Source organism: Leopardus geoffroyi, chromosome E3, assembly GCF_018350155.1.
Source record: "Leopardus geoffroyi isolate Oge1 chromosome E3, O.geoffroyi_Oge1_pat1.0, whole genome shotgun sequence".
NCBI lineage: Eukaryota > Metazoa > Chordata > Mammalia > Carnivora > Felidae > Leopardus > Leopardus geoffroyi.
In genome coordinates this window covers 25,523,670-25,538,998 of record NC_059340.1, presented here as the reverse complement: position 1 = coordinate 25,538,998, position 15,329 = coordinate 25,523,670, and the positions used below count along the sequence as shown (strand labels likewise).

The following is a 15,329-nucleotide window of genomic DNA, read 5'->3' as shown; positions in this document are numbered from 1 at the left end:
GTAAGGAGAATATGTGTGGAAAGATTGTGGGTGGATGCAGAAAATTGATGAATTCTAAATGGAGTGAGCTGAAGAATCATTTCAAAAGAACTGCTCTTTCAAGAACATTCTCCCACAGAGAAATGTGAGCAATCTTAATTGCCAGCCCTCCAGAGAACATAAAAGCATTGCCTGCCAAGAACACTTAGCCCAAGAGGCACCAATTCATAAAATATCAAGACTTTTTCATCTTTCAAGCTAGCTAACAGGTATTGAATTGGTCCAAAGGTGTTGGACACCTTTGTACATAATTTCATTTTTTATTCACAACAATTTCATCCTGTTAAGCATTTTAGAAATTAGAATACTAATCTTAGAGACACTAAATGTTTTTACATAATACCCCACAGCCACTATGCAGCAGAGCTGAAATTGGAACTTCATTCTCTCCGGTTCCAAAAAGTCTATGGTTGTCACCACTCTACTGTATGGAAGATCTAGTTTGCTAGGTTTCCAAAATGGTAAGTCTTTACTTTTTTAAGTATTGCTCCTCTGGAAAAGTTCTATTGGGTTATGTTATGAAAGACTTCCAAAAATAGAATGAATCTAACATATTCTTGTAAAAGGATAACTATGGTAGTCATTACCCAGCTATTCATCCCCCAAGTAATGTGAGAATATGCACTCTGGCCAAGGGGCGAGTCCTGACCAATGAGTAGGAATGATGTCCATCTTTTCTAGGCTAGTACATATAATTGTTTACTCTTCCACATCTACTGGCAACCCTTCAAATAGTTGTTGTTCCATCAGCCAGGTCACTGAAGACCCATCATGGACAAGTAGCAAGAGCAAAAAAATAAAAATAAAAACAAAAACCAAACAAACAAAAACAAAGCAAACCTTTGTTATGCCACACACCACCAAGATCTGAGTGATTATTTGATACACAGCATAGCATGGTTTATCCTGATACAAATTGGACCCTCTCTGAGTTTTACTAGGGATGACAAATTAATAGTTTTACTAGGAATGACAAATCACTAGTTCTGCTTGGGATTCTCTCTCTCCCTCTCTCTCTCTGCCCCTCACCTGCTCGTGCATGCAGTCTCTCCTTCTCAAAATAAATACACTTTTTAAAAAACAATAGAGTCAATGGTAACAACATTTGTTACTCTAACTGGTATGTTTGCATAGAAAACACTGCAACTCATGGTCAACTATCATTTAATGTATGTGCCATCTCATCCAAGGGTGACAAAGACAGTAACAGTACCACCTCATTTATTTTATTTTAATAGCTATGAGCTATATCCTTTCTGATATAGTGCACTATTGGCCAAAATGCCCCAGTCACTGTTCTAATACTATACTATAAGGCCAAATCTGATTAGTCAGTCATTCTTATATTAATAAAGCACAACAGCAAGTGGATGTTGATTAACTGGTTGTAAAATATCATTTTTCATTGAAAGAAACCAGGACTCCTTAGAAAAATGGCTGATTTTAGAACCTTGGCAAGAAATGTACAAAATAAGCCTGGGACATCTCATTGTGCCAGAAAGCAAGCAAGCTTTCAAAGACTGATGGGGTCAGTCAACAGGTCATATCAAAAAAAAAAAAAACAAAAACAAAAAACAGAAGCCAGACTGAACGGGCTCCCATGAATCACTCTGAGACTATTCAAGCTATAAAAAAAAAATTACTTCATTAGACTGAAACACTGTGTGTGTGTGTGTGTGTGTGTGTGTGTGTGTGTGTTGTGTGTATACATTAATATATATAATTATATATTTCAGTTTACAATCTTATTTCAAAAATTTATTAGTCAAAAAAATTCATTAGTCATCATTACAGGTTGCAAGAGCCCCAACTCATGATGCTGGAAATTGATGACAATAACAAAGAGAAAGAATCAAGCATTAAAATAATATGTAGGCTGAGGCAACTACTTAGCCTCTCAGAGTTCCAGTTTCCTCATTTATAAAATAGTACTAGTAGTGCCTACTTCATAGGCTTTTTGTGAGGATTACCTGAAATAACAGCATATGAGATCTCAAGAAATTATAAAGTACTATATACATGTAAAGGAGAGCTGTTATTACCATGTGGACAGTTTCCAAGCAAAACAGATCTCTGGGGGGTTTTAGATGCCTATCTTCTGGATTCTTATTCTTATCCAACCCTGAGGAGTGATTCAACATTCTCAGCCTCTGATCCAAGAAGTTTACCTAAGGGGTTAAGTGTAGATTGTCGATTCTGATATAATTTGCAATCTCCCCCTCAAAACCTATGCTGGATTATAAGTACTACCTCTCACTTGCCAGCGATGAAGCATGTTCCCAAAAGGCCTAGCTAATGGTGCAAGCTGCATGTCCATATACTCCCTGAGCTCTCCAACATAACAAGGTCCCTGGTGATTGTCATCACTGGATGAAATCTTGGCCCTTCCAAAGGACCCATTAGAGGGCTGGTGGCAATTTAACAGTGGTGGCTTGTTACCTTGCCTTCCTTGCTTAGGTAAAAAGCTCCCGTAGGACACTTGTGTAACCAAGTAAAAAACCATAGAGTACATATTGCCCCTTGCAGGAAGGAGAATTCAGCTCTTACAATCCAAACGAAGCAAAGGCCTCAGAGATGCTCAAAGAGACAAATGGATCCCAAGTGAACATGGTTGGATGACTGTGCCCCAAATTTTGAATGAAAGCAGTAAGGAGAGAAAATATCTCAGAAGTGGAATTCAAGAGCGAGTCGTCCAGGAATTAGTGATTGTTTTTCATGACATCCTTGAGAGAGAATACTGAGTACTGTCTCACATCCCCAGCTCCTGGCCCTGAGACTTGTGTGTAAAAAAACATGTAATAAGTGAGGCAGATATCTAGGATTGTCTGCATAACAACCAACTTCTTAGAATAGCCTATCTCCTCAACTATATGACTATCATGACAGCATCCATGTGGAGAAACCTAAAAATCACTACCTCAGCCAGGTGATCAAGGTTAACATCATCAGCGACAGGTCAAGTTAATAGCAGGCACCCTTGATATGGCACTGCTGTGATCTTCTTCCCCAACAGCAGTGACCCCAGTCTAGCCAAGGAAAAAACATTCCCTGGAACTCTCTGTACTGTCTTCGCAAGTTTTCTGTAAATTGAAACTATTCTAAAATAAAAATTCTTATTAAAATTATATTCAGGGAAATAGAACAAAGAATGGATTCAATCTCTTTTTTTGATAAGAACTGTGTGAAAATCATTGTGGAAGGGGATAATGGTGGCTATCACTAATATGATACCAAAGTTGAAAAGCTGTGCAGTGCCTAATCAGGAAATAATTGTGGTTATAGAGGTATGGAATAAAATATTTTTCTTTAGAAAAAGGAACTGGGGCACCTGGGTGGCTCAGTCAGTTAAGCGTCTAGCTCTTGGTTTCGGCTCAGGCATGGTCTCAACGTTCATGAGTTCAAGCCCCACATCAGGCTCTGAACTGACAGTGTGGAGCCTGCTTGGGATTCTCTCTCTCCATCTCTCTGCCCCTACCCTGCTTACACTGCCTTTGTGTCTCTCAAAATAAATAAATTTTTTTTTAAAAACTTAAAAAAAAAAAAAGGAAAAAGGAACTGAGGAAATGAATACAAAATAGGGTAGGAAATGAATACATAATGAATACAAAATAGGTAGAAAGCCAGATCAAAAACCAGAGTGAGATGAGTATATAAAATGTATGCCGCAAAGACCTATCCATTTTCCAGAAGTGTGCCAGAAATTTGGCTAGAGCATTCCTCCATCCAGATGAAAGAGGGAAAGAGGCATGATTGGGCACATGTAGTGTCCATATGACAAATACAGACCAGGTGCCTAGAAAAAAATCCCACTTTTTCCTGATATTCAGGTCCGAGAGAAAGTTTTCTCCTGCATCTTCCTGTGAACATCATATTTGTCATTCCTACACTAAATTCAGCAATGAATTTCTCTTTGGTTCATTTCTGTGCCCAAGGCAATATAGCATTTCAGCAATACACAGTTTGATAATAGCAAATTATATGAGGTTTAGAAGCAGACACATAACTATAACACAGCCACTAAGCCAAGATAGTCCATTGAGGTGGGAGTTGGACTGACATCCTCTTCAGAAATTCAAGGAGACTGATAAGAACCATATCAACTCTACACAGAGACAAGCCAAAGGGGGGGAGGCAAATAATTAGTGGACACTACAATATTTCAGGCTATGCAGTAGGAATAAAGGTGTCATGGATGAATAAGACATGGCACCTGTCCTGGAGGCCATTACATTCTGGGGAAGAGGTATTTAAAGAAGTTAGCCACCAAACTGTTGCATGTCATGTGACAAGTTTAAAGAGGGAGTAGTTGATTATACCCTAGTGGTGGTAAGGAAGGTGATGTGTGAGATAGGAAATGTTTTTTAAAGAAGAGGTATTTAGGATGGCTACCTGGTGATGTTGTAGTGGATCTATAGGAAGTGAAGATTCTGGGGCACACAGGAGTTGGGGGTGCCACCGAAGTGCAATAGGAAGATTGGTTGACTTCTAATTCCGTTTCTAGCCCACAAACTGGGAGGCACCAAAACTATACTAGTCAATAACTTTTTTGATTGTAAGTAACTGAATCCCAAACTATATTGCTTGAGGGGAGAAAAGAATTTTCTGGCTTGGTGAATCAAGAATGTATGGATCAGCCAAACCGTGGAAGATCCAGGTATAGCTGGGCCTTCTCCATGTTGTGGTCCCTTTCTGAGATGCCTGCCTGCTCTCTTTTCCACCTACTCATAGTCTTGCCATCTTCCAAAGCCCAACTCAAGTTTCATCTCCTCTAGGAAACCTCTCTACACACACACCCCTAGCCAGGGGGATGGAATGTGCAAGGGAGGAGATTGCCACCTCCTAATGAGCACTGTTATTGGTTGAACCAGTGCTATTTTCCAGGTGCTGTGCCAGGTGCTATCAGCCTCTTATATTACATCACACCCACCCAGATAAGCTAGGATAATCACCCCATCTCAAGATCCTTAACACCTGCAAATTCCCTTTTGCTGTATTAGGTAACATACAGTTTCTGGGGATTAGGACATGGATATCTTTGGAGTGCCTTTATTTAGTCTACCACCCTGGGCTCGGCCTTGGCCTTCATTCATTAAAGGACCAAGGAGCCCTGTTGATGTCTGAGCCCATGAGAGATACTCTCTTCTGGATATCATGTGGGGTAACAATGAACTCTGAAGGTGAAAAATGTCACTGTTTGATCATTGTCATCAACAAGCAACTTTTAGCCACAGACTTCATGAAACCCAATCCTTGTTGCCAGCAACTGACATCCACAAAGGTACAAGCAGGCAAAGTTTATATTCAAACCAGTCAGTAACATTCTCTCAAAATTATTTCCAAGTGAGATAATGTCAGGACAGTCACCTAGTAGTGAGGTGAGACTTCCAATATGATTCCTTTAGCTGTCCTTTTCCAGGTTTGCCAAGCTACATCCAGCTATATCACAATAGTCAAGCATGCCAATGTTCTAGACTGTTTGGAAATCATGCCATGAGGCTCTGATTATAGGTCATCTAAGCACAATGGATCTTGATATTATCAACTCCATGGACAAGAATAATCCACTAATGTGCTGGGGCTTAGCACTGAATCATAAACGGAAGTTGTTCCTGCATTTCCTCTCTCCCCTCCTAGGTGTCTCGTATAAGCTGCTGTCCCTTTAACCACAGGTTGTCCAGAGAAACGTCAACTCCCCTCCCAAGGGATTATGATCCTCCCAGTTGTGCACCAGAGTCTCAGGACTACAATGGAACAGATGCCACCAAAAGAAAAGAAGGAAGGAACCAGTTTCTTGGCTGATGCAGAGCTGAGTCTTATGAAGGAGTCGAAGGCCTTTCTGGAACAATAATACCATCTTTGGGTAAGAGAAATAATGCATGTGGTAACATGGAAGTGACTCTAATAATGAGAACTTGTGCAAGTGTGTTTAAATGTATAGAACAGCAGTAAGAGAGGTCACACTGCCTTGCTGTAATTGGATAAGTGCTGATCCAACACTGAATAAAAGTCTCTTTGATGGGAAAATTGACTCTTCTACTTTACAAAGATTGATAGAAATATAGCAAATATTTATGATAGCATTTCCTTGCATTGCCTTTGGAGACAAGAAATGCAGGCTAGAACTGATGCTGCTAGCTAGATGAATAGCTTTTGGTAAATCACTTACCTCTCAGTGCCTTGGTCACTTTATATGTAAAACAAAATGCCTGCGTCCAAGAGGTGTTAAGAGAATTGAACGAGATAGTGCACAAAAATACTTCACAGTGCTGAGTGCACACCAATTGCCTAAACATCTTTCCACTGTTAAAGTTTCCCTTAACACATTGGAAATCACTAAGACTTTAAAAATCACCTATTTCGAATCTCTCACTTTTACAGATATCATCTGGAAATATTTTGTTAAACATGTGTATGTACTAATTTCTACATAGATAATGTCTTGACCTAAAAAACTCAGTGATTCTCATATTTGACCCTGGAATCATATAGACTTCCCACAGGATCCAAAGCCAGGAAATGGCTATGTTCAATGCAAAATGGCGGCTCCTCGGAGATTCGTGGTCTCCTTAAAGGCCTATCCATACAAATCTCAGAAAATCAAAAGCAGACCAAAGAGATAGAAAGAAGAAATGTTACTGGCAAAACAATTTTACAGTTTAACTGAAAAATCCTACTCTGTGATATCTTGATTTGTATTTTATTAGTAATGATTATGTTTGCATATGCAAGACCTATTTCACTGATTAGGCACATAACATGGGTAATGCTAAAGTGTATATTCAGATCAAATCTGTTTTATGATATTTAGTTTTTGATTTATTGCTAGTTTTTCATTTAGTTTTGATTTGTTGTTGCAATGCATAGCCTCTACCCACACCATCTAGGTAGGTTACAGAGGTATGGGAAATCAGAATAATTCATGAAAAATCATTTTTCAATTTGGAGGAGAAGATGAAGGAGATTTGCATTAAAACTATCTGCTCTGTTATCTGCACTATTCTTCTTAGGAAGCAAGAATGTTCCAAGTATCTCATGTCTTGAGAATCTTTCCAACTCATCATTAAACTAGGACCAAGAAAGGTCAAAATGATGGAAATGGAGGCTAGAATGCTTCAGACTGATGGGGGCTCAGTTCAGCCCCAAGAGCCTGGAGCACAGTGACAGGGCATAAAAGAGGCAAAATAAGCCATCAAAATATTGATAGCTCTAATCCAACAGCTTTTCTAGTTTGGGTTTTTTGTTTTTTGTTTTTTGTCTTTTTGTTTTTTTGGATATCAAACAGCTAAAGCCTTCTGCCATAAATAATTTTGAAGTTTGATTCTTAATGTGAAGCATTTACTGAGTCCAAGTCACCCACCAGGCACTGTGCTAGAGTGCTCATTTTAACCCCACAGCCAGCCAGTGAAGAAGGTACTTCCATTACTCTCATTGCGCAAATGTGATGAAACTTGGAAATGCTAAGCGACTTGCAAAGGGCATGCAGAGAGACAAGCGTGGATGCAAGCATGTGTGGTGTGTGTGTGTGTGTGTGTGTGTGTGTGTGTGTGTGTGTGTGTTTAGGGGAGAAGTGGGGTCTCACTTTCAGTAAAATGCTAAATCATAAACATGGCCCCCAATACTCTCCCTCTCCCTGCCCTTCTCTACTCTTGTTACCTCCACCACACTTGCCCAGGTGATCCCTCGTCTGTCTTCCTTGACATAATGGAGAGTTTAATGCCAATGGTATTGTCATAATTAGCTCTTCGTGGGATACAGTAAATTGCATTTGCACCAAATGGGCTTTCGCTTCTCCAGACGTCTCTCTGAACAGCAAAGAAGGCTTGGCAACAATGAAGGGATGGTACACCCTACACCCTTTGTTCTAACTATTTATGTTATCACCATGTGGCAGACTCAGGCACCCTTAGCACCTGCAGATTTTTCCACTCCATACAAGGCTACTAAGTAGGACTGAAAGGCAATATTCATCAGCAAGAAACCTTGACCGAAGAAGGCAGCACAAGGGAGGCTGAATAGCAAAGAGGTTGAGGACACAAGCTCTGAGGACAGATCAAACAGGTCCAAACTTTGCCTCTGCCACTATAAGATGGATGACCTTGGGCACACTACTTAAGTCTACATGGGTCTCAGTTTCCCCATCTTTAAAATGGAGATAATAATGACACCAGCCTCAAAAGCTTGTCATGAATGCTGAATGATATCAGGAGTGCAAAATGCCTGGTCTACAGCAAGCACTTAATAAACATTGGCTTCTGTTATTAAAGATGGCTCTGTAGGTCATGTTAAGTACCAAGGATGCAATGCATAGCCTCTACCCACACCATTTAGGTAGGTTACAGAGACAAAGCACATACAATGAAAACAATTAATAATATAAGCTAGAAACCTGTCATGTGAGGAATATTGATGCATATGATGGAAATTCAAAGGAAGAAATAACAGTATTATTAAAAAATGTTAAATTACAGATGGCGGTGGGAGGTGGCTTTACCAATGTCACAAAGCTAATTCTGAAAGAGTTCAGAGTAAAGTCCAGGTCTCCTGATTCATAAAGTAAAATTACTTCATGAACCAATGCCACCATAGTACTAATGAAAATAATCTTAACAAAAGCATTAGTTAACACTTTGAAGGTACTTTTTACATGCTGGTTATTTTACACACATTATCTTATTAAATCCTCATAATAACACTAGGAGAGAGGTATTATATTCCTCCCCTCCTCCATTTTACACATGAGAAAATGGAGGTGCAGGAAAGGTAAGTGATTTACCCAAAGTCCTATTATCAGAAAGTTGCTGAGCCAGGACTTAAATCAAGGTTTCTAACCAATTATAATGAAGGACTGAGGGGTGAAGAAAGTAGGGAAGCCAGAGAAAAGGTGAATGACAGACTAAATCTTAGAGCTAGAAATAGGCATTCATGAAAATAAGTGGACTGCTTTAACTAGAAGAGGAAATTCAAGTAGAGGAGTTACAAAATACAGTTAGAATAGAGTAGAGTACGAGGCAGACAGAAGCAGGGCTTGAATGTCTATTGAGGCAGCAAAATGCTGTTTATCTATTGTTTGGTTGGGGGGGAAGATAGGGACGAAAAATGGAAGCTTGACAATTCTATAGTTGTCAGCTTTGTTTTGTTTTGAAGAATAACCTGATCACAGACAGAACGAAGAGGAGAGGTCAGTGGTAGGGAGACTAGTCCATGGCTGACTGCCACAGCCCTGAAAAAGGATGAGTGTTTTTCAGGTGTTCCCCAACTCCCTGGGGAGCACACAGCCACAAGTCCACTCCCCGGTCTCACCACAGAGCAACCAGAGAGACTAACGCTCCCCCTACCCATCTCTCCCCACAGGCTACAGAACTTCCACATCCATATCAGTTGACAAAGCCCTTTGGAACTCATGATTTTTTTCCGCTATCAGATGTTCAGATTCATTTGGCTTGCCAGGCCAACTGGCCGGTACCTTCACAAAGATCACCAGCTTTGGGCACCTCTGACTCTTGCTGACTTTGAAGCCATAAATCGCTGTGAGAGATCACTGCCTAAAAACTTTAACTTTGCTGGGGATGTGCTGGACCAGTGGTCCCAAAAAGAAAAGGTATGACACGATAGGCTTCCATTGGATGCTTGGTATCCACCTATGTCTCAGCCTTCCATTTCCTTGTTCTGTGGTCCATTTGTCACTCTTAATTCAGTTCTTTCATCCCTCTGGATCTCCTTTGTTTGTTTTCCACTTGCTCTTCTCTCTCCCCAGGGAAGATCTTTGATCCTCAACTCCACATACTGTCTTTCTCTGGATCTTCCTCAGACCCCCTCATGGTAGTTACTCACAGAGCCCTGCCTCTTTTCCTTCATTTTCTCTTTTCTTTCATTTCCTTCAGCAGCTCTTTGCTCTCTGTTCATCTGTTCAGGCTAGCTACAGATTTATGGAAAAAACAGTAATTTGAGCTTTGGTTTAATAATAATAGTCATTTGCAAGGACCTGTGCCTCAAAAGATGCAGATACTAGATATACAAAATATTAAATAACATTGAATCAATCTTTCCTATTAAATTAAGGGGAAAGTCTTCCTTTAAGTCCATTACATCTTTAACAGCTCTTTTACACTCGTTAAACTCTCTTTTGAACAGAAAGAGCAGGTAGAAGTTGAATATCTCTAGACAAAATTTAAGGGCATATTTTATTTTCAATATATTTATTTTTCAGTAACCTATTTTTAGCAAGCAGTACTGGTTTTACCAATAATAGCCAAACACGTTTTCCTTCTTAAGTAAATGTATGCAAGTAAAAAGGAGTGAATGCAAAGAAAAATACAAAGAACAATAGCACAGGTGTAAACAGATCTGACAAAAGTAGTGATACTCAAATGACTAAAGATTAAGAAATACTGACCTATAGTATTTCACCAAATCCCCATCACCATGCTGGGGGATTGCAAATAAGGAAGTTAACCTCATAGAAATTAAGTTCCTTATCCAAGGTCACCAGTCTCAAGAGTACATGAGTCAGACCCTAATCTTACACCCATAGGGTAGGGATTATGATACAATATAACACAGTCATCTGGCATCTAAGCACAATGCTGTGGGAATACAGAGAAGTCAGAGAAGAGAAGAGGAGGCTGAGAAAGGCTTCAGAGAGGAAGTGAAATTGAAATTGAATTTTGAAATACTTTTTTTAAATTTTTAAAATTTTTTAAATTTATTTTTGAGACAGAGAGAGACAGAGGAGGGGCAGAGAGAGAGGGAGACACAGAATCTGAAGCAGGCTCCAGGCTCTGAGCTGCCAGCACAGAGCCCGACGAGGGGCTTGAACTCACGGAGTGTGAGATCATGACCTGAGCTGAAGTCAGACACTTAACCGACTGAGCCACCCAGTCCCCGATTTTGAAATATTTTCTAACCAGAGAAGGTAAAAAGAGAGTTCCAGAAAAGGGAAGAAAAGAGGAGTAATTTTTTTTTGGTAATTCACAAAGTGAAGAGGTTTTTCAGTATAGACAGTGTATTTTGTAGAATCATAGGAGAAGTTTCCTTCAAAAATCCATCAGTTGATGAGCCTCCCCCAAAGGCCCACCATCCTATTTTTTGTTTTCTCTGAAAACCATCCCTCAGCCTTTTGGGTAAAAAAAAAAGATGTTGGATACCTGGGTGATTCAGTTGGTTAAGTATCTGCCTCTTGATTTCAGCTCAGGTCATGATCTCAGTGTCATGAGATTGAGCCCCAAATCAGGCTCCATGCTGAGTGTGGAACCTGCTTGATTTTCTCTCCCCCTCTCGCTGCCACTCCCCCCAGTCATGTGGGCACACGTGTGTGTGCCCTCTCTAAAAGATAGATAGATAGATAGATAGATAGATAGATAGATAGATAGATAGATAGAAAAAGATGCTTTGTTCCTAATCAACCTTAGTACAACCATTGGGGTTATTTGGATGGCACAGAATCTATTTTAAGCAAGAAAGAAATTTATTGGACATAGGAGTGCTCACAAAAATGGGTTGCAAGCTGGACAGTCAGTTTCAGCAAGAACAGGAACCAGGATAGCTCCCTGGAGATATAGAAGCACCAAGAGCTCATACACAGATTTTGTTTCAACTATATTCTATCTTTTTGTTCTTCTCAGAAAACTCAAAATCAGGGACATAAGGTCTGATTCACCCAACATAGGTCACATGTCTCTCACTGGTGGGTGGACAATTACCCTGATGGGTTGTCTCACCTAAGCTATATTCAATAGGAGAGGAGTCGGTCGGTCCTCCAATGACAAACTAGGGTGCTGTTACCAGAATCCACCAGCACAAGTGCTGAGAAGAAGTAATGGCAGATGTCCCATCTAGTTGGTGGACCAGTCATATAAGCCTTCTCTCTTTCCCATGTGCCCATGGCCAGACAGGAGAGAGACCAGCCAACCCAGCCCTATGGTGGGTGAATGGCAAAGGGGCTGAGGTGAAATGGAGCTTTGAAGAACTGGGCTCCTTGTCCCGAAAAGCTGCTAACGTGCTCATCAAGCCCTGTGGCCTAAAGAGAGGAGACAGAGTGGCTGTGATTCTGCCCCGTATCCCAGAGTGGTGGCTTATAAACGTGGCTTGTATGCGAACAGGTCAGTGCCAATATTTAACATTTCTAAATCATGCAGAAACAGAGAGAGACTGACATTTGAGGTTTTTCTGAATTGTTAGTTCCAACTGAAGCTATGCTTACAGAGAACAGAGAAATAAGAGTTAAGATGAAGAGGAACCATGATGTAATAATAATAACAACTATTTTAAGAGGTGGGTATTGCTAAAAGAAAAAAAAAAGAAAGAAAGAAAAGAAAAAAGAGGTGGGTATTATTGTGATGCCCATTTTGCAAAAGAGGAAACTGAGGTTCAGAGAGTTTAAGAAGCTTGTCCAAAGGTACACAGCTAGAAAGCTATGCAATTGGGATTTAAACAAAAACTCTATCAAAGCAAATGTGGACACTAATGCCTTTTTGCAGAGCTGGTTATGATGTATTTAGCCAGATAGTTCTGAATTTACTTTCTTGAATATATTTGGATTCTCCCAGATTTGAAAACACTAAAGGAAGAAAAGGCATTTTAGAATACAAGGACTTATAAGAATATGACTGCGGATCCCAGTTGGAAAACCTCTGCCTCATTCCAGGCAAAAAGATTAATGTATTCAATGACACATTTTCTATAAAAATAACAATTTATATTTTACCCCAAATAAAAATTCTAGAATTTTTTTTTCACTCTAGGACAGAGGTCGGCAAAAACCATGGCCTACAGGTTGGCCATCTATTTTGGTAAATAAAGCTTTAAAGTTGTAACGGCATACAGCCATGCTCCTTCATCTGCATATTGTCTACAGCTCTTTTTGCTCTACAACAGCAGAATTGCTAATTGAGACAGAGATGGGATGGTCCACAAAGCCTAAAATATTTACTATCTGGTGCTTTACTGAAAAAGTTTCCAATACCTACTGTAGAGCATGACACAATGTCTATAAATCAACTAAAGGTAAATAAAAATACTGGGGCACCTGGGTGGCTCAGTTGATTGAACATCTGACTATTGATTTGAGCTCAGGTCAAGATCTCATGGTTGTGAGATCAAGCCCCATGTCAGGCTCTGCACTGGGTATAGAGCCTGCTTAAGATTCTGTCTCTCCCTCTGCCCCTCTTCCCTGCTCACACCCCACCCCCAAATAAATCAATAAACATTTTTAAAAAGTAAGAATATTAAAGGATATAATACATAGAGAACACAAGATCTTTGCTACAATATCATTAACAAGAGAAAAAAATGGAAACAACTACATAGAAATGATTAAATCAAGTTTAATAGAAGTGTTTATTGCTATTTGAAATTATGATACCTCAAACTTGATGGGATATCATTAAAAAGATAATTATAAGGATTTCACAATGGTATTAGAAAATGCTCTTAATTACCAATTTAAATTTTATAAAAGCAATATATAAAGTACTTTTTGTATCTAGTATAAAAAGGAACTTGGAAATGTGAAACCAATTGTATGTTGGAGGGAGATTAAAAGTGGTTTGTGATTAAAAATGTACTTAATATTATTTAACATAATTTAAGCAATTTGTGAAATGCCAAGATTAAAAACAAACCCCTAGGCCAAATTATCAAAAACATTCAGTTAATTAAGTGTTAAGCAAGCACCTAAGGATTGTTTTCTAATTCAGAATTATTTCTAATTCATAATTCTAATTCAGAATTATTAAATCTTCTGAGTGAATATTGAGATACTTGTATTGCACCTAATGTGGCAAAATATTTCACTTTTGCTGTAATGCTAAACTCTGAAATCCACCAGAAGAGAACGTTTCCTTAACCCCCGTGCTATGCACTGAACACATTCATGTCAAAAATCTACCAAGAGTACTAATAATTTCTGAGCCATTAAGAACAAGTGTTTGCAAAATAAATAATCTTATATTTTTACATAGAGTGCACTATCTGAGGTCCTGTAAGGTATCTCCTTGATTAACTTCCTTATTGTCATATATCTATTCATTTTCTCAAGAGGAGAATGACACGAGAGCTTTTAAAATATATTCAATGGGGGCGCCTGGGTGGCGCAGTCGGTTAAGCGTCCGACTTCAGCCAGGTCACGATCTCGCGGTCCGTGAGTTCGAGCCCCGCGTCCGGCTCTGGGCTGATGGCTCAGAGCCTGGAGCCTGTTTCCGATTCTGTGTCTCCCTCTCTCTCTGCCCCTCCCCCGTTCATGCTCTGTCTCTCTCTGTCCCAAAAATAAATAAACGTTGAAAAAAAAAATTTAAAAAAAAAAATAAAATAAAATAAAATATATTCAATGAATAAAGTCTCTTTCTAGGAATTCAAGTCCACTTCTTCTCATTTAGCTGACTTCAGGAAACTCACCAAGAAATAAGTAGTCTGCTATAGAGTACAGGTCTGGGGAGTCTAGTAAATGTATCTTTGAATCCTGGTTGCCACTTACAGACTCTGTGACTCTTGGGCTAGTTGTCGTCTATACACTGGGACTGGTTTTAAGTGAGATAGCGGAGGCCTAATAAGTGCTCAGTGGATGTTCGTAATGCTTTACATACACTCTGTTTTCCTTCACTGATTCACTTTAGAAAGTGCAAACCACCTTCCCTCTGCTTTTCATCGAATTCTCCTATATATGTCCTTCTCACAAGGAACTGCTACTTTAAAATCAGGTCCATCTCAGGCCAGTGTTTAGAATGAAGTGAAGAGGTGGGATAAACTAAACATTGCCAAAGGAGTGCCAAAGGAGTGTAGACAAACTTTGATGATTCCAGACCACTGAGAAGACCCAGGTTTGAGGGCTGACTCTGCCCCTCACTGGCTATGACTCAATCTCACATTCCATCAAATGTCAACAACTGCATGGACCTACATGGCTTTTTAGAACAGTGGTCTCCAGGCTCTTCTGATTGCACAAACTATCAATAAAAATATTTGGGACACACATCCTCCCATCTGGATATAATATTTATATTGTTCTTCTGTACTAATATAGCATGCATGTTATAAAATATATACAAAAATGAGATTAAAACAAAGAATTCTAATATCGCAATAAAATTTTTTAATTCTAATTTTTCTTCTCATCCTCAGTGGGTTACCCTGCAAAACTCACTTTGGAGACCACTGGTTCAGAGGACTGACTAAGATAATGTTCATTAAAATATGTTATGAGCTGTAAAGTGCTATTTAAGTATTATATAATAATGATGCAAATGTTTCACAAAAATGTTATGCCATTATAATGCCTACTATATGCCAGACACTTA

The 15,329-nt window shown here is 39.3% G+C and overlaps 1 protein-coding gene across 1 annotated transcript in view; it reads left to right on the top strand.

Moving 5' to 3' along the window:
* The first annotated feature begins 8,694 nt into the window (after nt 1-8,694).
* Nucleotides 8,695-15,329, top strand: part of LOC123589692 (acyl-coenzyme A synthetase ACSM4, mitochondrial) — a 20,957-nt gene continuing 14,322 nt past the window's right edge. Inside the window, exons 1-2 of the mRNA XM_045462132.1 lie at nt 8,695-9,637; nt 11,927-12,137. Coding sequence (XP_045318088.1) covers nt 9,440-9,637; nt 11,927-12,137 — 409 coding nt within the window. The 5' untranslated portion in view covers nt 8,695-9,439. The remainder of the gene's footprint in view (nt 9,638-11,926; nt 12,138-15,329) is intronic.